At 48.0% G+C, this 25,652-nt stretch overlaps 1 protein-coding gene across 1 annotated transcript in view; it reads right to left on the bottom strand.

The window, feature by feature from the left end:
* The window catches only part of KIAA2022 (KIAA2022 ortholog), a 40,582-nt gene extending 17,186 nt beyond the window's left edge, over window positions 1-23,396 (bottom strand). The window contains exons 1-3 of the mRNA XM_015414753.1: window positions 23,291-23,396; window positions 13,653-17,961; window positions 12,902-13,006 (exon numbers count right to left, since the gene is read on the bottom strand). Coding sequence (XP_015270239.1) covers window positions 12,902-13,006; window positions 13,653-17,961; window positions 23,291-23,366 — 4,490 coding nt within the window. The 5' untranslated portion in view covers window positions 23,367-23,396. The remainder of the gene's footprint in view (window positions 1-12,901; window positions 13,007-13,652; window positions 17,962-23,290) is intronic.
* Window positions 23,397-25,652: the final 2,256 nt, after the last annotated feature.

Below are 25,652 nucleotides of genomic sequence, written 5' to 3'. Positions count from 1 at the left end.
GAGCATGGCGAGACGCCATTTCTCATGTCAGGGAGGCCAGGATGATTAGAATAGGTATTAAGGGGACTTTGAATCCAGGTACGGCTGAGTAGCCCTTAAGCAGAGGTAATCTCATAATGGAAAGCAGGGCAGGGAAGAGACACTCCGTTTAATCCTTCCCAGAACACGGCACAGCTCAGCCGTGGTGGGCGGGAGGCGGGTGCAGCAGCCCGAGTGGAGGTCTCGCCCAGGCCCATCTGCTGCGTGGCCACCCGACAGAGGCTTTTTGGGTTTCTGAAAGCGGAACACTGAACAGGAGATCCTGGGAACTGCATCTCATGATGGCTGTTTAGATCATGGTGTAGATCATGGCCTAGCTCTCACTGAGATGGGAAGCCTTATTTCAACAGGAGTCAGGGTTGCCAGCCTCCAGGTGGGGCCTGGAGATCTCCAAGAGTTACAGCTGATCTCCAGGCAAGGGTGGCCAGTTCCCCTGGGGAAACAATGGCAGCTTTGGAAGGTGGCCGCCATGCCATTATACCCCCCCCTCTCCCAAACCCTGCCCTCCCAGGGCTCCACCCCCAAATCTCCAGGAATTCCCCAACCCACAGTTGGCGACCCTAACTGCAGTGGAGGCTCAGGCAACTGAATACGCCTCCATATCCCCTCCATTGCAGAGGGGAAACTGGCACATCAAACTGCCTGATCGTTTTTTAAGTCTCTGTGGGGAATGTGTCTCCAGAGCAGAATATCCCCTTTAGGGCTGCCCTGACCTGTGGTTTGGCATTGCGGCCCAGGGGAAGGCCCAGAACATCTCCTGCTGCCTTACACTGGGTCAGCCCAGACAAGCTGTGATGGGCAGCTGTTCTCTGGGCTCTCAGGCAGAGAAGCGGCTTTCCTGACATTTGCTTCTTGGGATCCTTTAACTGGCGATGCTGGGGACTGAGCCGAGGACCTTCTCCCTACAAAGGAAGTCCTCGGCCTCCGAGCCACCACCTCTCCCCACTTCAAGGACGGCAGAGCCTCCCTTCTGCTCCGTTACCAAAAATAGCCTCTTATGTTCTTGAATATGTTAATTGTTCAATTTACATTTAAAAAAAATGGGGGAAAGGAACCTACTTCAAACCAAGGACCAATTTTACACGATTGCCAGATTTCCCACCGGGGCTCTCTTCACACGGTGAATCTGTGGTCAAACAGCACCAGAAGCACCTGCATTTTCCCACTCTTGTCTAGTTTCCATGGAGGTGGCTTCCAGTGACAGCTTCTGTTGGCAGCCAGTAAGTCAACGAGTTCAATGGCTTGTCACAAGCCAGGATCTGCCATGGAATGAAGAAAAAGTGGACTTCCCTGAGCTAAGAGCCAGTTTGGTGTAGTGGTTAAGTGCGCGGACTCTAATCTGGGAGAACGGGGTTTGATTCCCCACTCCTCCACTTGCACCTGCTGATGTGACCTTGGGTCAGTCACAAGCTCTGGCACAGCTGTCCTTGAAAAAGAGCAGTTTGTGTCAGAGTTCTCTCAGCCCCACCCACCTCCCAGGATGTCTGTTGTGGGAAGGGGAAGGGAAAGGAGTTTGTAAGCCGCTCTGAGACACCTTTGGGTAGTGAAGGGTGGGGTATAAATCCAATCTCTTCTTCTTCTTTGTGTGAACTTGCACACACATTGAACCACGTGAAATGTAGCAAGAGCTATGGATAGTTCAAATACTCCTAGGAAATGCTTTACACTTCATTTGGCCATTGGGTTTGCCAGAGAGATACCAACATTTCCCACAAAACTCACAAAGTCAAGTGTGGACAGGAGTCTCCAACGTTTAGAACTCTGACATGAGGTGTCCAACCCCCAAATGGCTGCCACAGGAAAAGGTGCCAACTACAAAATTTCAGTGAGGGGGGTTATGCACAGCTCTAATAGCAACTAGGTTGGTGCAAACCTTCCCCGTATTTTTTGGTTTCAGGTATATTAAATCCGGAAAATATTTGTATTTCCTGATATTCCTGAATCCCAATACCGGTATGGTATTTGGATTTGGGAAATATTCGGGATTCCCAATTTTATTTTGTTTCAATGGACCTGAGAAAGGGAAGAAAAAAAAAACGAGAGCATCAGTTGGGGCAGGAAGAGCCCAGGCTGATCCTGGGCTGGTTCCTCTTTGCAGGTTGGTTTAAACCGAGCTGCAAAGAGGAACCAGCCCTGGCAGAGGGTTTAAACCGGACTGCCCAACAGAGCCCGCCCAGGAGCCAATCCTGCAGGGAGAGTTCTCCCCACAAGCTTGGCTGAGGCTTTGCTGGTAAGCCCGGTTTAAACCGGACTGCACAACAGAGCCACCCCCATCCTCCGTTGTTTCCAATGGAGGGGGGGAAAGGCATTTAAAGGGATTGTGGTCCTTTTAAATGCCTCTTGCAAGTCGCAAGTGAACTCAAAATGGCAAGTTTACCCAGAAGGTGTTTAAAGGGATTACAATCCCTTTAAATACTCTTTACCTTCAGCTATCTGGTGGTCCCGAAAAATCCCAAATATGTTTGGGATTTTTCGGATCAGCCATTTTTTGATAGCTGAATAAATACTGGGCTCTATGTCCAGCTGAAGAAATATCTGGAAAATACCGATAAAAATTTTCCAGCTTGGTATAGGTCGAATGCACACCCCTAGTAGCAACTCTTCCACATTCCAGGCAGAAGCGCTGCTTAAGAAGATGCCTTTCAAAATGAACACACATTTAAAAATACTTCCTTGCATAGAGACACAGCTTACTTTCAGTTATGTAGTGAATATCTTTGTGCTGTGGTGGCAGCTGCTGCAGCAATTTTTTAAATAATAATAATAATACTTTCAATTTATTAATCGCTTTCCCCAGTGGGCTCAAAGCGATTAAAAAATAATCTACGTGACCTATCAGAATCTGCTGGGGAAAAGGCTCACATGGCTCCTCCCACGATCTAAAAAGGCTTGGTGGGCAGCAGGAAAGGCCTCTGCCGGAGACACGGCGCCCAGGTGCCATACTGGGGACAAGGGATGCCAACCTCCAGGTGGGACCTGGGGGGGTCTCCTGGAATTCTATCTTATCTCTCCAGACTACAGAATTCAGTCCCCCTGAAGGAAGTGGATGCTTTGGAGGGTGGACTCTATGGCATCATACCCCACTGAGGTCCCTGCCCTCCCCAGGATCCCCCAAATCTCCAGGAGTTCCTGGCAACCCTAACCGACCTCCGCTGAAGGCCCAGAGGACCTGACAACCCTCCCGGGGACCCTTAGTTTATAATGTAGCAATGCTTGTGCAAACAATCAATGTTTCCTAGCACATACACACAGCTGCTTGGTGATGCATGTCTGCCATTCACTGTTTGTATGTTTGCTGCAGGAAGTGTTAAGTGGCTCTAAGTAGCAGACTTGAGATGATCAAGGACACAGCATGTATCAGAAGGGAGCTGCAACCTCTCTGGCATGACAGGGTGACTGTGGGCAGGACTGTGACCATCATGTATCTCTGAGACACAGCTGTACATTAAGACCACCTGGGGATTTGCAGGGCATTTTCAAGGAGTGATAATGGCGCCACCTCTATTTGCCACTAGAGAAGATGCAAACAGAAAACTGGAAACAAGCGCTTACAGCTCTAATATATTTAACAAGAGTTCAAATGTACAGCTCTTCATAGATGGAATCATAGCAGTTCTTCATAGACGTTAACGAAACCTTCCGGGATAATGTTCCGTTTTGCAGTAAACACTTCTTCTGAACGGTGTATTTTCTCTTATAGAAAGAAATCTCATCTGTCTCTTAGACACTACATTCTTCATCATAGATTGTCAAACTACTGTAGTCAAAATGCTTAATTCATCCTTCCACAGGCAGATGGCAAAAATCGCTGCGTAGCCTGATGCATGTTATTTGAATAACTGACCCAAACTGCATCTCCTCTGGTTTTGGCACGGATCATCTTTCCTGTGAGTGTGGATACAAAAGGATACCGCACAGTCGTGGGGCACAGGGAGAGAGGGTAGTCTTGTTAGCGGTTAGCATCACAGTGGAGAGAGTGAACAGAGAAAGCATTTTGATTTAAAAAACACAAAACAAAAGACACCCCTAGGCACTCACCTCACCCTGACTTACGGAGGGGCTGGCACGGCCAGTGTGAGAAGGGCTTGTGTCACTCAGAATGGAAGCTGTCACTGGCACTACGGGGAGCAAGGAGCCTGTGATGGCTGCGCAGCTACACTCCACAAGAAGCACATAAAATAGGAATAGCATGACTCACTGGTCCATGGACACGTGTGGGTAGATTTTCCCCAGCAAAAACGTGCGTGTTAATCACTGGGAAATTGCAGCTGCTATAGACATGATATACACATAGGATTCCTGGCAATGAGATGTGCCTATTTAGTGCGTCCTTGGTCAGCAGTGTTGCAGAAACACATGTGCTGGGAGTTCCATGTTCAGAGTTCCCAGTGATATTTCTTTTTAGGTGTGCAAAGAGTCCCTTCAGATTTGGACCATGGAGATGGGAGATTTAATTCCCTCCCAATGTCATTCAGGGGGGTGCTTTAGAACGTCACGTGGCCGTGATCTGAACTGGATCCTCACATACCTGAACAGTGTTTGGTGTTCAGCACATAGAACTCCCAGCCCACAAGTTGTTTGTCCCTTCATCTCACATGACTGGCAGCCATATCTCTATGTTCATTTCTTTCTGGGAGGAGGGGTTACTGGAGATGCTTCTGGAGATTGCTTGGTTGGAGGATTCGAGAATCTGTTTTCCTAAATAGAACCGGCTGATCCGAGGACTGCAAGCAAAGGCAAACTCTACCGCAGAGCCACGGCCCAAAACATGGTTAGAGCAGCTGTGTTGGCAGCTGTTGTCTGGGGATTGTAACATTTCCTGGAGGGACTGGCAGATACCCAACTGACTGCTGGAAGCAATTCGGACGACTGACCCCCCAAGGTGTTTTTCCACCACAGGGGCTCATGTGGTTACTTTAAAAATCTACCTGTGAGCACAAAAGTTTACATCAGAATAAAAACTACCTTCTGTACTACATGTAATCCAGGTGTACTCTTAGCTCCAGCGAAAGCAAACTACAAGACAGGGCGAAAGAAGGATCTCGCCGTTAAAAGTTGTTGTTGGGAGCTCTTCAGCACCCCAAGGCTTAGGACTGACTTCCCCGAGAGAAATCTACTGAGCTACAAACACCGCAAGGCAGAGAAATGCCTGCTTTGAAAATTGTTGAGGCCAAGAAGCACGGCATTATTTGATGTGGGTCAAGGACCAGGTGAGACAATGACATTTTAGTGTCCGGTTAAGCAGAGTTGCACCACTGGAACCCACTTGGGATTGGCATCGTCTGTGTGCTGGTTTTGCACCCCTCCCCACCAAAAGGCATTCTCCTTTTGGGTCTGTCCGGACCGTGATCCTGAGCGACCTGCTGCGAAATGAGAAGGGAGAACAGCCAGTGGCAAAGAGCTGCCTTGGCACACATGACCACCAGGTCTGGTATTCAACAAATGGTTGTTTAATTTCTTTTCATACTTCATCTTAAAATGAGTTTTTTTATTTTTATTTATTCCATAAACAATATAACAAAACTCAGCAAGTTAACAATATGACGTTTTCACCGTACAGAGTCAGTCACAAATATTTAAACCCTTTGCAACAAGAACAACGAAACTCAAAATATTACAAGAATAATTTACAAGAGGATCTATAAAACAGCAACGCGCTCACAAATGTTCCAGTTTCCTTTACACAATGTCACTACACTCTTTCACAACATTTCTTTTTATTAAAAAATCCCCAACAAAAGTTTTAAATTTTTTTTCTTTGTATTTTGGTTTGTAAAACCAGAAACCTTTTAAGTATACATCCTTTTTATTAGCACCTGGGCCGGTGCCAAAAAGGGGAAACCTCACACATACAAACACTTCACAGCACTTTTCTAAGAAAAATATACACTTACAAAATATTTTACAAATTGGCACACTTAAAAATATACAAGATTTTGTCGGCGTCTTAGAGTGATCCTTAAGAATTATACTTCAATTGACTACAGAATATTTATAAAGCTTGTTCTAAAAGAAAAAAAAAGGCAAATTATCCCCAAACGTTAAAATTACAGTGTACACTGTTAAAACTGAAATGGATATGTTACATTCATTTAAAGGGCCATATAGGATTTCTTTAATGCTCAAGGGGAATAAAAGTTTTCTTTAGCACCATAAAACAGTAGCAACGTAATCAAGAGGTGCCTCTGGGTCGATGGAAGGTAACTTAAAGGGGGCAGTACATTCAAATCTCTGTAGGCAGCAATTAAAAGCCCCCCCCCCCCCAGGGCTACGGGCCTCGACACACAGCAGCTCCACTAGCTTCCACCCTGCTTCCTACGGGGAGTAAAAGACAAAAGGAGTTGTAACTGGGACTTTTCTTACCTATCTCACAGTTTCTAGATCCACCCCTTTGTGCTTTTGAAGTGTCAGTGTTCTCTCTCTAGAAGGGGAGGGGTCTCCAAGAGAGGCGTCCTGTCCTCTTCCCCACCGAGTGATCCAAGGCTCAGTTAATGCATCCGGCAACCCAGTGACCCCAAGCACCCTTCTCTCTGCTTCAGGCCCCAGTGGCTGTCCACCCTCCCCCCCTCCAATGGCTGTGACTCCACTGTCAGTAATGTTGCTTATTTACCTGAGAAACAGATTTGAAAAAGCCTTACTCCAAAGATACTGAACTCCAGTTTAAGTCCTTTGTCCTTTTCTTTTTTTTGCATCTTTTAAGCTTCATTGTTGTAAACTCATCAAAAGACAGAGAGGGGCTCATTCGCAGATGTGGCGCCGTTTCAGAACTGCAGAACCTCCTAGGGACTCCTACGGGGTGTTTGGTGGTGTTTGGAATGCAAAGGTTGGCATGGTAGAGTCTGCTACAACCCATAGCCCAGGCATCTGGTCCCTCCTTCAGACATAGTGAAGCATAAAAGGAATAACCAAAACTGGGTGTGGGGGGGCTTGCAGAAGGAGGGGTGGTGGTGAATGAGACAGAAGCAAGACTAGACCCCTTCAGGGTCTCGCTTTCTAGAGAGCTAAAGGAGTTTTGAAAGTCAATAGTTATCTGGAAGGGTGTGAACACCCTTCCCGTTTTCATCTCTGGTAATAAACCTGCAAAACCAATTTGACCCAAGACAACTATGCTGATGAAAGGACTGTGTGTGTGTAGCGAATGAGAAGTCAAGCCTCTCCAGGACAACTTGCAGCTCTCAAAAAGTGTCACCTGCTTCTACCCCTGGTCAAATACTCAGCATTAGGCGACCTGCGAAAAGGTTTCATACAATTTGTGCTCATGTTCCCGATAGCTATGGTCACTAATACCAATGCGTCAAAATTCTGCCATCAGTCCTCTTATGGCCTTATTAAAGGATCATGGCCCTGCAGCGTCATCCTGGAACAGAGCTAGCTTTGAGTCCAGGAGCACCCTTAGGGACTGACGAGATGCTCAGGGTAGAAGCTCCACTTTCGAAAGCTCATACCCCGAAAATCTCGTCAGTCCCTAAGGTGCTCCTGGACTTGAATCCAGGTCTTCTACTGCGGATCGACACGGCCACTCTCTGAAATATCATCCTGGAAGAGGTGGTGGACACTCCCTGCAACACCCCTTTTGTACTGTGCTTCTGATACACGAATGCAAACCACACCGCACGGCATCCCTTTTGAAGGGCCCACGTGGGCAGCGCTCATCGTTTCCCCTTCAAAGACTCAGAAGTGGTCCCCAGGCAAAGGGGAATATCCCTGTGCAAGAAGGGAGACGGAGCACACCTTCTGTACGCACATGACGGCCTTCGCAACGGAGACACGTCAGGTTTCTGTCTGTGGCTATCAGAAGAACCCACGCACAAAAAGTACCATAACACACAACCTTGATCCTGGAATCAGGACACAGATTACGGTGTTTTTTTGGGGGGGGGACTGAAAGAGGGGTCTCCTTCATCCATGGCCTCTGGAAAACAGATTTTACAGTTTCTTGTATTGCTTCAAAAAAATCTCAAAACCTTTTTGATGGTAGGTGATCACGTGACAGAAGAAAGAACGACTCCAGCAAGGATGCCCCCCAACTCCACGTCCATCTGCTCTGAAACCCATTTTCTGTCTCTGGCCAATGACTTTTTTTGGCCAATGCCAGACTGGGCTGGAATCCTACAAAACAGCCTCATTTGGATTTCAGACGAACCAATGGCCTGTAGACCCGGAGCCCGGGCTGCATTCTTGTTCACTTCTGTTTCTCCTCTCACAACCCTCCTTCACTGTGGTTAGACCAAGACCACTTCCACACTGACACTTTTGTCATTCGTCTGTCCCTGTTGTTTCAGGGTCCCCCCCCCCGAGTGTTTTGCTCTCTCTCGTAGTCCCAGAGGGAGCAAAACACATGTGGAAAAGGTGGGGGGGAACCCAAAGCAATAGGGGGGGAAACGAGTGACAGGGCAGAACTGGTCCAAAGTGATCAGAAGACATGCTGGAACTGTGACTCTTGCATAGCCTCGCTGGTATCTTATCATGATTAAATAAAGACTACGCAACTCACAGATTCATCCAAAACATTGCAGAAGGTTTAAACCTGTGAGTCAAACAAGTTATAGAGTGGAGAGACAGGCACGGCTGAGAGCTCTGGAGGGAGGGAACCAGCACGTGAGGCCAAGGAAGCCAGCTACACCACAAGAGGGGGCAACATGCAGAGAAGGGGTGAGCGAGGAAGCCCAAGAGCAGAGATGGGCATGGGGAGAGAGGGGGGGGTCCTGGGGGATGCAGCCAGAGTTCGGAGGCTTCAGAGCTTCATGGTAAAGCCTGGAAAGAAGGTGGCGATGGATGGCCCAATCCCAGGTCCTGAGGCAAGCGCTGGGACCGAGATGCAGGGGTCTAAAGCCTGGAGAACATGGCGGCGGCGGCGGGGGGGGGGGGGGGGGGGGACTGACGGACAAGCTATCAAATCAAAGCATCCAACCAAGCCAAGGGAGGGCAAAGGCAAGAATGAGGTTTTTGGCAAATGCAGGCGCATGGAAAGGTGCTTATGACAATGTTTCATTGAGGTAGCAGTAAGAGAGGTGCACAGCAAGAGGAGGAATGAGAAGCTTGGTTCTAGAGGGCCAGATGAGGCTCCTTTCCCCCACCCTGCAGCACAAGCGGCATCACTGGTGGGGGGGGGGGGGGAGAAAGGCAGAGCGAGGGCCAGCCTCTCATTCGGAATGACTTCCAGTTTTAATCGAGTCACTCTGAGGAGCCCGAAAAGAAAAATAAAGCATCCGACGGACGCATGAGAAGCAGCAGTATCGGAAGGAGGCAGCATCTAGACTGAGCGGGACGAGTCGGGGAGCTATATGAAACGCAGGTTCTGCAAGATGCAATGAAGTAGTTGTCGCTATATATACTCGTGTGCATGTCATATTGCACCTTTAAGATACATCGTAAATATTGCTGCAGGTTTTGGTACAACATCCCTTACGGAGGACTCTAGTGAATGTGTGGGCTGTGAGAGGGGCTTATTAGAAACGCAGGAAGTGGCCACCGAGAACAGCCAGGCTTCCTCTGGCTCCACAGGAGCAGCCAAGGAGATGCCAAAAGGGAAGCAGAGCAGGAAGACCCCAGCTGCATCGGCCCATGATTGACTGCAGGGAGAGGTGCATGCTCATCGTCTCCATCTACATGCAGTGCAGTCCCTCTGCTCATAAGCAGGCCCTGGCACATCCCATGGCCTCTACACTTAGCCCACAGGTTGCAGGTGAGGCCGATGCCATATCGCAGCTGCCCCTTGCAGGGATTCAAGGCGGCCTCCACACTGTGGCTCTCTGTAGCTGGGCACTGACCTCATCCCCGTGGTCGGCCAGAATCGGGTTTTGGGGTGGGTCGCAAGAGGGTTGGTTATCCACGTGCTGCAACACGCCACGGACACATTGTAAGACTGGGACTCACCACAATCTGGCTCAGTCGGGGGTTTTCAAGTATGTGCCAAATCTCAGTCTCACGCTGTGCCTACAGTGAGTTGAAGCGTTCAACCCGCCAACTGCCTGGCCCACGCTACGCTGGCATCTCCCTCAGGCCCCAACAGCATCACTCCCCAAAATGGCATCTGACAAAGGGAGTTTTGCCTCTTGAGAGCTCCTGTCTGGGGAATCTTGTTGGTCTCTCAGGTGCTGCTGACTCGCATCTAGCCTCTGACACTTCCCCCCAAACGGTAATTCAGTCGTTTCCTGTATTTAATTCCTCCTAAACCGAGGACCTACGCTGTGGCTGATTTAGCTTGTGTGTATAAATGAAGCTCTGTCCGTGAGGAAGAGCACCAGCGCTGGAGGCACAGGGCTGCGATGGGCCTCCAGGGCCAGGCAGTGGGCAGAGGAGGGAGAGGAAGCAAAGCTACTGGAACGAGCAAATCAAACAGGAAAACTGGGAAATGCACAGAGAAATCTGAGAGCAGCACGGGGCACAGGGGAGGCTGCTGCAGCTGTGGGCAGCTTCCTACCCTGCCTAAATGCCAGTCAGGTCCTGCCAGGGCACCCTAGGCAAGGCAGCGCAGGACAAACGCATCACTTGCAAGGCTGCCCCAGAGATAAGACAAGGAGGCCATCTTGCATGTGAAGGATGTGTCGTCTTGGACCGGCCTTTAAGGAGCCCCCCCCCCCCCCCCCCCCCCCCCCCCCAGAGCACAGTCCACTCAAAAAGGGGCAGCTCCCAAGAGTTCCTTCCAGAGGTGTTTTGGACAGCTGGTTCTATCTTGCCTTCAACAAACAGCCCCCGGGAAAGTGAGTCCCACTGGCTCTGAGAGACAAATCCCCACAGCTAGCACTAAAACTGACTTGGAGTCATCACGGGGCTCTTCTTCAGGCTGCAAATCCACCGGTCTGCTGCCTTCAGGCTTGCCCAATCTCATCAGATCTCAGAAGCCAAGAAGGGTCGGCCCTGGTTAGTACTTGGACGGGAGACCGTCAAGGAAGCCCAGGGTCACTCTGCAGAGGCAGGCCATGGCAAGCCACCTCAGAACGCCTCTTGCCCCGAAAACCCTGCGGGGTTGCCAAAAGTCAGCTGTGACTGGACGGCACCTTCCACCACCATTGATTTCAGAGCCACCGCAAAGCAGCCTCGTGGTTCAAGTCTTAGCACGGATGCCTTGGCAGCAAGGAGGAAAGCGGGGTCTGAATGACAACAAAAGGCTGAATCCACCCCAAGGACCACACACAATTCGGAAAACGCCAAAAAGGCTCTTTCATTCCTCATGGCTTCCTGTTGGGCTCCTCCAATTTAATACAACATTTTTAAACACCCGTTTTTTGTTCTGTCACCAGCTGAATGGAGAAGCCGCCTTATCTGCCTGATGGAGCAATATGGTAAACATGCCTTTACAAACACTCTAGCAAAAGTTAAGTCATTCACAGATACATCCCACTGAAGGTAACAAAAGCAAGACTCAGCCGTGGTCAGCTGAAGTCCTCCTTGATGCTTTGCTGTGAGGAGGAAGCGGCCCCTCCCTCCAGTGGCTCCCAAGGCCCCCTCCCCCCATCCCTATCCCCCTTTCCTATTGCAGCAGGTCCTCACCGGCACTTCCTTTCTTCCAGGGAGTTCCCCAGCTAACACATCCCTTGCATATCAAGTTTTCATAGTGAAATCAGCAGCAAAATGCACAAGCGGTCAGGTACACGAGAAAAACCAAGGAAAGATTTTGTTCTCTTGGAGGGAGGTTAGGGGCAGTGTTATAAATAAGGCTTTTCAGAAATTATTTTTGACTCGTGAGTCCACACGTCACTGAGTTTTCTGTTTTGTTTTTCGATCTGGCCCCAAAGTTGCTGACATCATCAAGATTTCCACTTCCTTTTGTACAATGTAGGGAGTTAACATACAAAGTCATAATAGATTAAAACTTCTTCTTTTTTTTGGTTTGTTTTTACAAACCTTCAAACAATGTTGTCATTGCAAAGGTTAAAAGAAAAAAAAAACAGTGACGCTTTGCTATGAGAGCCGGAAGAAACGTAAACTTGGTAAAGAAACTGCTCAAAATGAAAGTCCACTGAAACACGTGGAATTTGTTCTGATTTTCTAGAAGTTACCCCAGATTATATTATAAAATATAGAAAACTGAGATACAAAAGTGTAAGCAATATCGCTTTGCTCTTGACACTCTCTCCAGCTACACATTTTGCTTCAAATAAAACAGGAGACAGAAAAATCCTCGGCTTTCCATTCACGAAATGCAGAGATGCGCGAGTTTTCGGTAAACTTACCTTGAGTGATTTTGTCATCTGAAATCCTTCAACAAATCAGTTCTCTCCTACGATGAAGCTGGGCTCCCATGAAGGTTTCTTTTTCCCTATCTAGAGAGCGTTACAACCCCCCCAGTTTCCATTTTAAAGTATCACAAAAAAACCCTCACCCCCCCCCACAACTCTTTTTGAGCTAAAACCAGAGGGCAAAATCCATGAAATGAGGTAAGTAAATTTGGCACACATTTAGCCTTGTCCATAAAACTTTTGGTACATTGTAGTAAGCACATGATTAACATTGTTTTCCATAACGGTTGCTTTCCAAAGGGGTGATTAATAGTATCACTGGAATGTTTATAGTAAATTAAAAGGCAAAATAGCTGCAGGAAACACTCACAACCTATTTTTGATAGAGATGTAAAAATATGTACAGCACAATACTTCTTCAGAGTTTGGCACAGATTTCGTAGTGGTCGTGGTCAATAGTGCATAAGCAACTGTACAACAATATGACTTTTGAAGCACAGGGAATACCATGTCAGATTTGCTTTCAAATAAGAAAAGTCCCACAATTTCGAACTTTTGATTTCAGCACTTAACACTTCAAACATATTACAAGGCATTAGTATTGGTTGCTTTTTTCTTTTTTGAGCAAGGAAGGGGGGGGGAAGATAGAAAGAAAAGGGCAAACAAAAAAACAAACGAACCCCAAACACGCATCAAATGTCTTTCTAGAAAAAGGTGTCTCTTCTTCAAACACAGGTAAAACCAAAAATGTTGTTTCTGCTTTAAGAAGGATGTAGTCTGTTTCCCTGCAGAAAAACCAAACATTTTATGCCATCTTAGTTAGCTTGTGTGGAGTCAGGTACACTCTAACTGGGATAGAGGTGATGAAGCTTTATGGTGCAGGGTTAGGATACAAACAGCAGAGGGGGCTAGAAAGCACGCAAAGCTGCCGCATGGCTCTCCACCACCAATGAGTTTTCATTTTGCAAACTAAAGACCCTTTCACTATGGGTATCTTGGCTTTTTTTTTTTTTTTTTGGATGCATAACCTCTTTTTGTGTTTTATTTTTTACAAAATGTTCAAAAAAAAGTCTCTCCTTTTTGAAACCATTAAAAAAGAGCATATGATTCAACCCTTAAAAAAATAAAGGAATTAAAAACCGAAGAAGCCAGACAGCAAGAACAGAGTAGCCTTGGTTAGTTTGTTTTTAACCCCAGCCAAGCCAGAAAAAAAAATTGGTCATTCTTTTAGGTAGCTTGCAAGTAATAAGTATTTTCATGCATTTTGGAAACAAAGCAAGAACATCGACAACCAAAAACAGGAGCTGTAAAAGGGGAGTGTCTCTCTCATGCAACTTTTTCTTTCACAGGAAGGAGAAAACGAGGAAGAGTGGGCTTAGCAGGTAGTAGGAAAATTAAGGGTGCATTCCAGCCAGTGTGGGGCAGCATTACCTCAGTTTCTCAAATGAAGCTGTCACAGACGGGTCCTTATGGGCCTGATCCCGGTCTGTTCGCTTTACTTTACAGTTCTCATCCCGCAGTGATTTAGAAGTCGATTTATGCCGGTACAGCTTTTTATGGGTAGGCTCATTTTTGGCTAAAGTGCTCAGGTGACTATAGCTTTTATCAAAAAAGGGAGAGGGAATGTCTATGCTGTACCCGGGACAGTTGGGGCGACCAGGATCGCAGGGCACTGCTCGGCTGCCAGCTTTGCCCAAGCCCTTGTTACCCGATTTGTGACCCTTTCCTGTTCCGGGAGAATTGCTGTTCATCTTTTTCTTGGACTCTTGCGATGTTCCGGCCAAAATCTTAAGAGTTTTCAGTTTTAGGCTGTTGGATTCAGGTGACCGGAATAAATCAGAGACGTTGTTATGGCCGACGGGCCCCCACAAGGGTTCAATGGAGGCCATCATAAATCTCTGAACATCTGCCATCCCAGATGCAATGTTTGATAAAATATTGGATGGCTCCTCAAATTCCCTTTGATCGTCATCCAGAAGGCTGTTTGCGTTTCCTAGGCCGGCATTGGACCAGCCTGCGCTGCTGTCCTTGCCCAGAGCCCACCCCGCAGGCAGGCCGTTGTGCTTCCCCGCCTTTGCCGAGGCTGGGCCACAGTGCTGGAGGGACTCCACCAAGGCCTTTGTGGCGGAGGCAGCATTGTTCAACAGAGCTGCTGTCCTGCTCCCAGCCGCCTTTTCACCGGCCGCGTTCTTCCCTTTCCTTGTAGATTTGGGAGACTGCCTAGGGTTTTTGCCTTGTGGCTTCTCAGTTCCTTTGTTGGCTTTGGGCGATTTTTTCCGAGCGTTTTTCTGGGAAGGGCTTTGGTTTGTACCCACATTTTTATTAGATGAACTTTTCCGCTTTGATTTCGACACTTTGCTATTGGTGCTAATTTGGCCAGATGGCTCATTAAATGTTGACAAGCATGGGCTTTTTTCAAGGAGGCTGACAGAATCCTCATCGTTGAACATATGGAACTGAAACTGATGATTATTTAAAGTGAATCCATTATCAGCCTGATCCTGGGTCTGGAGAACCCCACAGTTCCACTTGACCTTCTCCGGACTGTTCAGCGCAGCCTGAGAGCTATCTGGGAAACATTTCATATTCCCCAGGGGCTTTGATTCTGACCCAGTTATCTGTGGGGAAAGATTAGGGGTGTCGGGCGGAGACATTTCTGAAAGTGACGACTGGCGGAACTTATCAGGTGTGAAGTTTGAGATATCTAAAAGATCTGTAGACTCTTTCAAAGGGGTTATTTCATCTATGCTTTGCTGAATCACTAGTTTGGGACTGCAGTGGGCCAAGAAATCATCGGCAATATCATCTTCCCCGTCCTTTTCACAAGACTTTAAACTCAGAGAACTGTAATTGCTAGAACTGACTGACAATGAGCCCACAGAATCAAAACTAACCAGCCTCCCATCATCTGTGCTGAGGGTGCCTCGCTGGAAGTGGAAACGCCCCTCCCTGTTGTTCAAATGGCACGACTGATAGGAATCCTCCGACTGAGATGGTTGGTTCTCTGGCGTGTACTTTTTTTGGTATAGCAATTTGCCGCTACTCGGGCTGACTTGACTGTATCCAGCGGGCAGGAGGTTGTCGGCACCCTGGCAGCTGCCAAACTCAGCCGTCGTCGACAGTGCAGAAGCCTCCTGCACCTCACTGACAAATTTCTGACCGTTGCTGCCGCCGGCTCCTTTGCTGGCTGGCCATGCGGTGCCGAAGCTGCTGTGCTCCATTTCCAAGCGGCTGGGCGACTGCTGCAGCTCTGACTCGGAAGGCGGGGACAGGACGCAACTCTGGGCAGGCTGCAGACCGCAGAATGATTTCTCTGCCTGGATGATGCCAGGGAGCGGATCCTGCGGCTGCGGCTGCTCGGGGGGCTGGGGGCTGAAATAGGTGATGGCAGCGTTGCCTGACAAATCAGAAGCATCTAACAGTGTCTGCAGATACCCTCCGGGGATAAGGGGCACGTTGGCAGCGATATTAGCAGATGGAGCGGGCTTGTCTGAAGAGCAGGTGGTGGGTAGGAAAGAGGAATTTTTAGCAGCCTTATCCTCCTGGCACTCCGAAAGGCGAGAGCCGTCTGCAGCACAAGGAACACTTTCATCCGTTAAACTAGTTGCCGGCTCCTGGTTCTCCAGTGCCGGGGAGGCCTCTGTCAGGCTGGCAGCTGCCTTGATGCGCTTGCATTTCAACCGGGCTTCGCTTTTGAATTTCATTCTGCGCAGCACCTTCCTCTCGGGTCCTTTGAACTCCCTGTCCTGCAGTTTGCACTTGGGCGATGGGAGGCTGGCAACCTCCCTCAGGTGCAACCCATTTGCACAGCTGGGGGTGGCGATGGCCACAGCTCGCATCCCTTTCAGGCCCGAACCGTCACTTTCGATCCTGCTGCAGAGCTGCTTGAGATCGGACGAGCAAGAGCCGGGCTTGCTCACTGGCTGCTCGATGGCTTTGATTCTCTGGATCCTGTGCCGGTTGGCTAGCTTGCACTTTCGCTTGCGCGGGTGGGGCAGGAAGGAGATCTCGGAGCCATTGAGATAGAAGTTCTGCTTGTGATAGAGGGCAGATCGGAGAAAGCTCAGCCGGTTCTGCCACTTCTCCTGCCAAAAGCTTTTCAAGGGGGCCAGCTTTGCATACTTGCTCAGCAATTCCTCGCTGAGGGTAACTGTGGTCTCGCTGGCGTCCACTTTACTCAGCTTCACCAGCATGTGCTTCTCCCCTTTAAACCGGTTGATGATGATATACTTGATGATCACTGGGGGCTCCTTTCGAGAAACTTTTCGCCTCTTCTTTGGACACCACTCGTCATCGTCTTCCTCCTTCGGTCCGTCCAGGGTCCACTCCTTTTTATCCACAATTTTCTCACTCTCAATGGAATCTACGTCGTACAAGTAATCATCGCTGTATCTCACTTTCCTTTTTGCCCGCAGGCCGTAGTTCTGTTGAATGAAGGAACTGGAGTGGTCTCGGGGCAGGTACTTGTTACAGTCCTTAAGATCGTGGAGCACATCGAAAGAAGATTCAGTGCAGGTGCTGTCGTCACTGAATTCCCCAGAGTCTTCTGTGGAGTTCACCAGTTCCAAGAAGTGGTTTCTTTTGGGGCCTATGTACTGCACCACTTCTGTACTGGTGCAAGATTTGTTTAAGGCAACTTTCTCCCCCTTCTCCCCCTCTTCCTCCTCCTCCTCCTCTTCTCTGTCCACTTCCTCTTCCCCCCAAATGATGCTCTCCTCGGATTTGAACTGGGAAGGATCCGTGGGCCCTCTAGGGCCTCTCTTCAGGGTAGTTCTGCCCTCCCTCTTTGGGCATCCGCTGAAGACACTTGGAAAGAAGTTGAACTGGGCGTCCTCTTGCAGGGCACCAGTCTTCTCCCTCATGTTGTCCTGGAAGGACTCGTAGCGAATCTTTAAGGAGCAGACGTCGCTTCCCAAGGTTGAGTCATCATCGTCAAACATGTAATTATCCACATCTTCTTCGGAAAACAGATTTACAGAGAGCTCATTTTTGGAGCAAAGGTCGAGCAGCTCGATTTTGCTTTCACTAATGAAAGATTCAAAATAGCCCCATTCCTGGTTGGGATTTGTTAGCAACGGCTCCTCTCCATTACACTTGTCTAACAGTAGCCCCTCGTAATAATTCTTCTGCGCGGGGTCCTCAGAATCGCTGTCAGATTTCTCCACGTCTCTTTTGTCTGCCGCCCGTGATTTATGCAGAGGGAAGCTCAGGAGTTGGTCTGAGAGCAGCTGATCCCCGTATCTCACGCTGTCTCCCGTGCTCATGCAATGAATCCCGATATCAGAGACGGAGCAGGTGTCGTAGTCCCTATTTATGTCGCCCACTTTCAGGCTTATTCCTGGCTCGGCGTCAATGCCGTCCTTGGATTCAATGAAGCAGCCCAGGCAGGTCCGGCTTGGCTGCATCAAGCAGTCCCCGGTGAGCGCCGACATGCTCCCGGGCTCCATGATGGTAAGCAGAGCCTTTTCGCAGTCACCTGGCAGGGACCAGGAGCTCAAGCCCTTTGTCACGCAAGAGGTCAGGGAGATGGCGTGCACGGAGGAGGAGTCATCGGAAATGTGGTCAGGCACGTCAGCCAGCCTCAGGGGTGAAGGAGGGCTCAGCCAGCAGGGCTTCTTGGAAGTCAGGGCTGGCTGGGTTCGGTGGCATATGTGGCTTTCTTTCGGAGCCGCTGTAGTCAGGGTTGGGAATGGAAGGGCAGCGTCTGCAGCTTTCTCCTCGCCATCCAGGCCACGTGATTCTGGAAGGAAGGAGGGGTTGGAGAAAGAAAGAACATGACACTCAAAATTGTGGGGATTTGGACCTGAATCCATCTCTTTTTCAAGCAATTCATGCCAACCACATGTGGAAAAATAGCAGTGCCATCTCTCACTAGTACCACGGTTAGGGTTGCCAGCTTCCTGGAGAAAATATGTGTGGAAATGGGCAGTTTTCAGGCCATGGAGGTAAATAACAACCCATTAAGCCTGTATTGCCTACTGGCAACCCTAACCACAGTATTTACGCATTTAATGTCTTTGCTGGGGAAAAACCCTGAAAAATAAAAACGCTTGCAATTTCAGGGCACATGCACATTAAAAACAACATAGGCAATCCCTATTTGTTATTTATTTTAAAACATGTTCTAAATTCATATTTGCATGTCAAACTGATCTCAAACTGGGCCACTGTAGAGAGAAATTTTCACGAAAACAACCCCAGTATTAGTTTAACATTTAATTTCCAAGTACACCAACACATTAACACTATTAGTAAACCCTTCCCCTATACTGTTTGGTAACCATACACTGCAGTAAAAATTCACTGTTGTGGCAGCCAAAACTTTAAAATATCTGTCTACTATTTCCCAAGCACGGCTCCCATCTGCAGATACCTAAATCCGCAGACCAGGGCCACATTTGCACTAAACAGATTCTTCTGCAAAGTTTGTTGACCTCCCAAGTTTGCAGAAATATCTGAAATCTTTAAAAAAAATACAGAGGGGGGGGGGGGGGTTTAAATGCCCCCCCAAAGTAAAACAGCATTCTCTGCTCAAGCACCGAGGATGCACCCATCTCTAGCAGCGGTTGTCGGAGCCTGAGAGCTGCTTTGAACCCAGTGGTGGTGACCTCACAGGCCTGGGAACTTCGCTGGACCTGGTGGCACCCTTGCAGCCCGGGAGTTATGCTGGGCTAAGCTGTGTAGCCAAGAAGACGCTGCTATTGAGTGACTGGTTCCTGAAATTGTGGGACTTCTTTTTACAGGACAAAGTTTCCACTAGCATCCTACGATCCGAAAATCAACCCGTTCCTGACAATCTTCAAGAAAAATGGATGCCCCTCTTGGAAGCCTCAGCAGCACATAAAATCGACACCTCCCTGTTTGCCCTGCATAAACACCAGGACTTGCTTTCCTATTTTTAACTGTTTTTTATATTTAATAAAAAAAAATTAAAAAAAAGAAAGGCTAAGCTGTGTAGCCTGGGAGTTACGCTGGGCCCAGCAAGAAAGTGGGGTGAGGAGAATCCCCCTCCCGCAAGTATCACAGGACTACACTTGTATACAGTATAATAGCAAACATTTCTAATTCACCTTTTTAGTCTGGAATGTGAGGGAGTTTACTCTCTAATTTGCTTTCTGGTGTTTCCATGAAACGACACTGACAGTTTAACATGAAAATGTAATCTGTATTCATATACACACAAACACACATTATATGGATTTAAATGAAAATGTAAGTTATCCTATTACTGCCAGATTTTTATATGTTGATAATACATGATTGAGATACACAAGCCAATCAGCGGTTTCCATGGTGGTGTGCATTCACATCTGTGGGTCTGAGGCATTTTTTATTACTGAATATAAATCCTGCAGTGATATGACAGATTTTCATTGAAATCCAACAAAAATACGCAATTATTTTCCTATGTGAGTTGGTTGGTTAGCAGGCAGATGATTGGTCCGTAGCCAGTAGGAACCCACAAGTGCATCACGTCCTACATCAGTGATACTCCGTGGCTGGGGGCCACCCCATTCCCCAAGGTGGTACCTGCCTCCATGTTCCATGAAAGAGTGAGTCAAAGCATTCTTCATCAGATATCTGGCGAAGTGAGTTTGGGTTCATAAAATCATCTACCCTGGGGAAATTTTGCTGATTTTTAGGGTTCTCCTGGAATCAAATTCTCAGTGAGGGCAATCTGGCGGCGACATCTGTCACCCATTGATTGCCAGGGTTGATTCAGCTGATCTGGCTGGCTAGATGGGAGACCCCTACCTCCCTCAGTGCTGCATGTGCACCCCTCCTGAAGCTGCGCGCTCAGTCGAAGAGGACGACTACCCCAGAGAGAAGGAGTGCACTGTTCTTCGGTCAAAGGTATACAAAATTCTCAGTTTATAAAGAAAGGCCCTCTTTCATGGAACATGGACAAGTGTTCCTGGAGTTGAATTTTGTTCACTTATTACAGACCAACAAGGCTGAAATTATTTTCATCATTCCTGTGAGCCCAGGGCCAAACTAATAGTTTTATATGTAAAGCCCAACACAACTTCCCCATGATGATTGTATCAAGGCTGTGGAGATGTTGGCCTTCTATGTATGAGGCTGGGTCAACATATGCCTCCCACTGCTGAATGCTAACTCACAAAACAATACTCCTTGCAAACTGAAAATGTAGCAGAGAGAACTTCTAACTACTTTTCTCCTACAGAACTACAGTAAAACTTGTAGAGAACTTTTAACATACGCATTTATTTTTTTAGCATCCAACTTAATAAATAGTCCCTGAAGAACTTGAAAGTTTGCAATACTGTTTTGCAGGGCTATTTTTGGGCAGGAACGCACAGGAATGGAGTTCCGGCTGGCTCCCAAGTTGGCCATACCCAGCAGGAACTCATTAGCATAACAGGCCACACCCAACAGCAGGAACTCATTAGGATTGGCTACATTAGGGGTGTGTGGCCTAACATGCAAAGGAGTTCCTGCTACAAAAAAAGCCCTGGGTTTTGACAACAAACAAGGTAAACAGAATAAGAAGCAAAAGGCGGGTGTGGCTGGATGACCACACTTCTGGTAACATGGGTCTGTGGCCTAATATGCTAATGAGTTCCTGCTGTTGGGTGTGGCCTATTATGCTAATGAGTTCCTGCTGGGCTTTTTCTACAAAAAGAGCCCTGCTTTTGTGTCATAACTCCTACTTCACACAACACATGAAGCTGCCTTATACTGAATTAAGTCTTTGGTCCATCAAGGTCAGTAATGTCTACTCATACTGGCAGCAGCTCTCCAGTGTCCTGAGTAGAGGTCTTTCACATCACCTGCTACCTGATCCTTTTGTCTGGAGATGCCGGGGATTGAACCTGGGACCTTCTGCATCCGAAGCAGATGCTCTGCCACTGAGCCAGGGTCCTTCCCTGCTTGCATAAAGGTCGGAGAAGGTTCCACAGCAGTAGGGAGAGAAAACCCCACATGCCCGGAAATACTCTGATCATTAGAAAGGGTTCTATTATAGTTATATTGTTTGTTTGTGCCTGGGGTGGGATGCAAGGCATACAGGTGGCTCTTTTGGCTGGTGGGAATAGCTAGTATGGAGTGAGGACCACTCCCCTAAGCTGCAACACAAAGCTAAGGCAGGTTTCTGAACCCACATTTCTTCTGCTCTCCCCCATCCCCGCCCTGAACGACAAGGCAGCAATTTTGGGCTTCCAGAAAAGTCTTCTGAGATGGGATGGTGAGAAAGCAACCTGGCTGTGCTACGGCTGACCATTACCCGACAGCCAATTAATTACTGATAAGTAAGCTAAGCAGAAAATAAAACTAAACCCCTAGAAAAGGGAATCCCAATGATTCCTGTGAGTATGTCTGGGCAAAGCATCCGGAGTGACAGATGTCCAGCGCTTTTCATAAAGTGCCCGTTTCACCCCACCTGCTCTGTTTCATTTATTTATTTACTTCATTTGTAGCCCACCTTTGTCACTGAGACTCAAATCTTGGCAACAGCCAAAGTTAAATCGTACGACAGAAACCAGAAATTCACGTGTCTATGCTTTCTAGTGACCTGGTATATAGGATTGCCAGGAAACTCCTGGAGATTTAGGGGCAGAGGAGAAGCAGGTCAGGAGGGACACGAGGCAAGGAGGCCGCTCTCCAAAGCAGCCATTTTCTCCAGGGATACTGATCTCTGTTGCCTAGAAATCAGGTGTGATTTTGAGAGATTCCCTAGGCCCAACCTGGAGATTGGCAACCCCACTGGTATATGCTTTTTTAACCCCACTGGTATAGCATGCTGGTGGAAGGGCTGTCCCCCAATCAAACCAGCACCCAGCTATGGACTTAAGAGATTGAGCTACATAGCAGGGAATGAAATCCCACCCAAGCTAAGCCACAGGAGAAACCCCCTCCACTGCAAATAGGATGCCAGCTCCTGGGTGAGAAATACCTGGAGATTTTGGGGATGGAGCCTGAGGAGGGTGGGGTTTGGGGAGGGTATTCAATGGTTTATAATTCCATGGAGCCCACCTTCCAAAGTGGCCATTTTCACCAGGTGAACTGACCTCTGTCACCTGGAGATCAGTTGTAAGATCAGCAAGATTTCCAGCCACCACCAGGAGTTTGGCAACGCTATTTGCTGTACACTAATACTACTACTACTAATAATAATAATGACCTGCCTTGTAAGGCTTACAACAAGATCATGCATATGAAAAGCTTTGAACACTAAGAAGCGCTGTAGCAGTGCTAATTTAGATATATTAGGAGAACTACTGATTTCTATGAGCATGAATCCAGTTCCTTCCTTTTGAACTGAGCAGGAATCCAGCTGCTTCCTTTTTTTTTTTTTAAATAAATTTTTTATTGCTTTCAACATTTTCAACCAAAACAACAAACAAACAAACCATACAATCAGTAAACAACAGTGGAAACAACATGCATATCTCTAAAAAGCAAAATTCGTACAAATGCATTAAGATACTTTTAGTGTTTAGTAACATGTGGAACTCAAGAACAATTAATATATCGCAAAATCCACATACTTATCTGGTAATTGAATAGTGATTGGGGATGGTTTGAAATATAATCAAAAAAAGAGAACCATCTACTCAGGAAAACATTGTTCTCTGTAGGCGTGTAAACAGCTAATATTTGTTCAGTTATTTTATCTGCAATTATATAGTCCCAGCATTTTTCAATCCATTGCTTGATCGATGGGATCTTGGGTTGGTTCCAGACTTGAGCCAGAAGTGTTTTAGCCGCAGCTGCTTCCTTTTTGAACTGAGTCCAGTGGCACCTTTAAGACCAACAGTTTAATTCTGGGTATAAGCGAGAATTGAGTGACTTAGCATGTGTAGTGAGATAAGAACCTGACATCTCTGTTAAGCCCTGGGGGTTCCATTGTCCTGAGTGACAACTTTGTTGGTCTTAAAGGTGCCACTGGACCCAAACTTTGTTCTGTTGCTTCAAACCAACATGGCTATCCACATGAATTTTCCTTTTGAACTGGCATCAGCAAAGTATTGTGAAGATCAGGGACCAGGCACTGGTTTACAGACAGCACTGGACATGGATCCCGTCTACTAATTACAGTTGCTTACCGTCCTCTTTCACCCCATTAATCAGGATCGTTTCTTGGTCTTCTGAGGCACAATCCTTATCTTGTTGGTCATCCATCAATTTAACCTCGAGTTGTTCACTCCATTCCCTGCTGCTGCTACCTTTCCTGTAGATGAGCAAAAAAGTCAAAACACCCACAATTGGCTACATTAGACAGCTCACAGCTCTGTGAATGAAAGAAATCATCACACATTTGGTAACCTCAGACAGGGGGGGACAGAGACAGCTCCCACACCCAGGGGGCTTTTAGGCAGCCTTCGATGGACCAAACAGAGGAGGGGAATTGACAGAGCTGGGCAAGAAAAGCACCAAGTGGTAGCAAAGCTCTTATCCCACAGAGGTTAAGCGCCCTGGGTGTTGATGGTGTTGGGAAGCAGGTTTTCATGGTGCATTCCCGGGGGCTTAGCCCGCTTTTCTCCCATCTTTCCCCAAACGGCTTTGCTGAGACATTTTAGGAGAGAGCGCAGTAAAGGGTAAATGGTTGCTCTGTGGGCAGGAGCCATTGCAGCCATTTTTCCTGCCTCCGGCACAGCCAAACCTCTCCATGGAAGTGATGTGTGTGTGGGTGTGTGTGTGTTTAATTGGCAGGTAAATAGCATTATAACATTGTGTGTATCAGTTCCTCTGAATTCCCAGCTTTTGTTTTTTTTTAAAAAAATATTTCCATTGAAAAGATATGCCTTTTCCTTCCTATCTTCGCAACGAGAGGGGCTAGAGATGTTTTAAAGAAACGAATCCTGGGACTTCAGAGAAACTGATACACAGTCCGTTATAACGATATTCAGTTGATGACTGAAGAAACTAAGGGAAGACCCGGTGGTGTGGCAATGGCAAGGGGGGCAGAGAAAATGGCTGATGGTGGGGAACTAGGGCAGGGAATCCATGAGGAGACCTGCCATGTAAAAGCCCTGTTACCCCTGCACTGTATTTATTATTTATTATTTGCATTTATATCCCACTCAGGGTGGGTAACTTCATTAGCAGGGGTCATTTCCTGCAGGAGTGCACAGGAGCGGAGTTCTGGTAGTAAAGAGCCCAGGGGGCGGGTGCACGCAACAAGCCCCACCCCCTGCTCCCAGCAGACCTCAGTCACAGCAAGAAGCAGCCAGGTAAGTTGCAGAGCCCCCTCCCAGCCCCCCCCCGGTCCAAAACAGTCCAGTGGCACCTTTAAGACCAAGGTTTATTCAGGTACAAGCTCTCCCTCCTCTGCGAGGGCAGATCTCCACCCCCCCCCCAATAGCTAGCAATCCAAAACAGTCCAGTGGCGCCTGAGCGGTGGGTGTTGCCTTCTGACACACTTCCGGTGATGCCAGGGGGTGTGGCATATGCTAATGAGTTATGCTAATGAGTTATACTAATGAGCTCCTGCACCTCTTTTCCTATGAAACGACCCCTGAATAAGGATAAATACAATTTCAGTTTAAAACATTAAACATAATAAAACATTCAAACAACTAAAACAGTGGGTACAGCTGAAACAGTGTCCGTTGGCTATAAAGTTCTGGCCTGATGGTGCAGTGAACTAAAGGCCAGTTGTCAGTGGTCAGCCAATAGACGGGTGAGAGCAACCTCAGGGAGGCCATAGATGGGCCTGGCGGAACAGCTCCGTCTTGCAGGCCCTGCGGAACTGAAGGAGATCCCGCAGGGGGGCCCTGGTCTCAATAGGGAGCGTGTCCCACCAGGCTGGGGCCAGGACAGAGAAAGCCCTGGCCCTGGTCGACCTCCCTCGGGCCAGGGACCACCAGGAGGCGTTGATCTTTATTTATTTATTTATTTATTTATTTCCATTTCTACCCCGCCCTCCCCGCACGCAGGCTTTAGAGCGTGACACTCTCTGAGGTGTATATGGGAAGAGGCGGTCCCTTAGATATGCATCATGGCTGTCTCTGTGTGGAAAGGGGGGAGAAAATTTTGAAGGCCTGGCTCACGATGCCTGAGAGGGGGCGGGAGTGGAGCCAGGCAAGCTACGCAAGCAGGGCTGGTTCCGGGTTTTGAGAGGGCCCGGGCAGAGAGTTCCTAGGGCCCCCATTCCCTCTGCTACCCACCACCAGCCCCCCAAGCACGCCCTCCCTCCTTCCCTCCCCCTGCCTGCTTGTGAGCTCTCCCAAAGCCCATGCGCATCACTGCCCGCAGCTCTTTGCCCAGTGGCACCGGGCAGAGCGTGGAGCTGAGGGCACAGTGGAGTGCGAGCAAATGACGCCATGGAGGGGAGTCCACAGCAGCGGGCCCTGGCTGCTACCACTCCTCAGCGTCTGCCGACACCAGTCTGCAGTCCTCTGACGTATTTCCATACGATATTTGGGCCTGGGTGACCAGAGGGTGTCCCTCAGAGGAAATCTATGC

Source organism: Gekko japonicus, unplaced genomic scaffold (genome assembly GCF_001447785.1).
Source record: "Gekko japonicus isolate JY-2015 unplaced genomic scaffold, Gekko_japonicus_V1.1 scaffold1584, whole genome shotgun sequence".
Classification (NCBI taxonomy): Eukaryota; Metazoa; Chordata; class Lepidosauria; order Squamata; family Gekkonidae; genus Gekko; species Gekko japonicus.
Note: the sequence above shows the minus strand (reverse complement) of the source record. Positions and strands in the feature narration are given on the sequence as shown.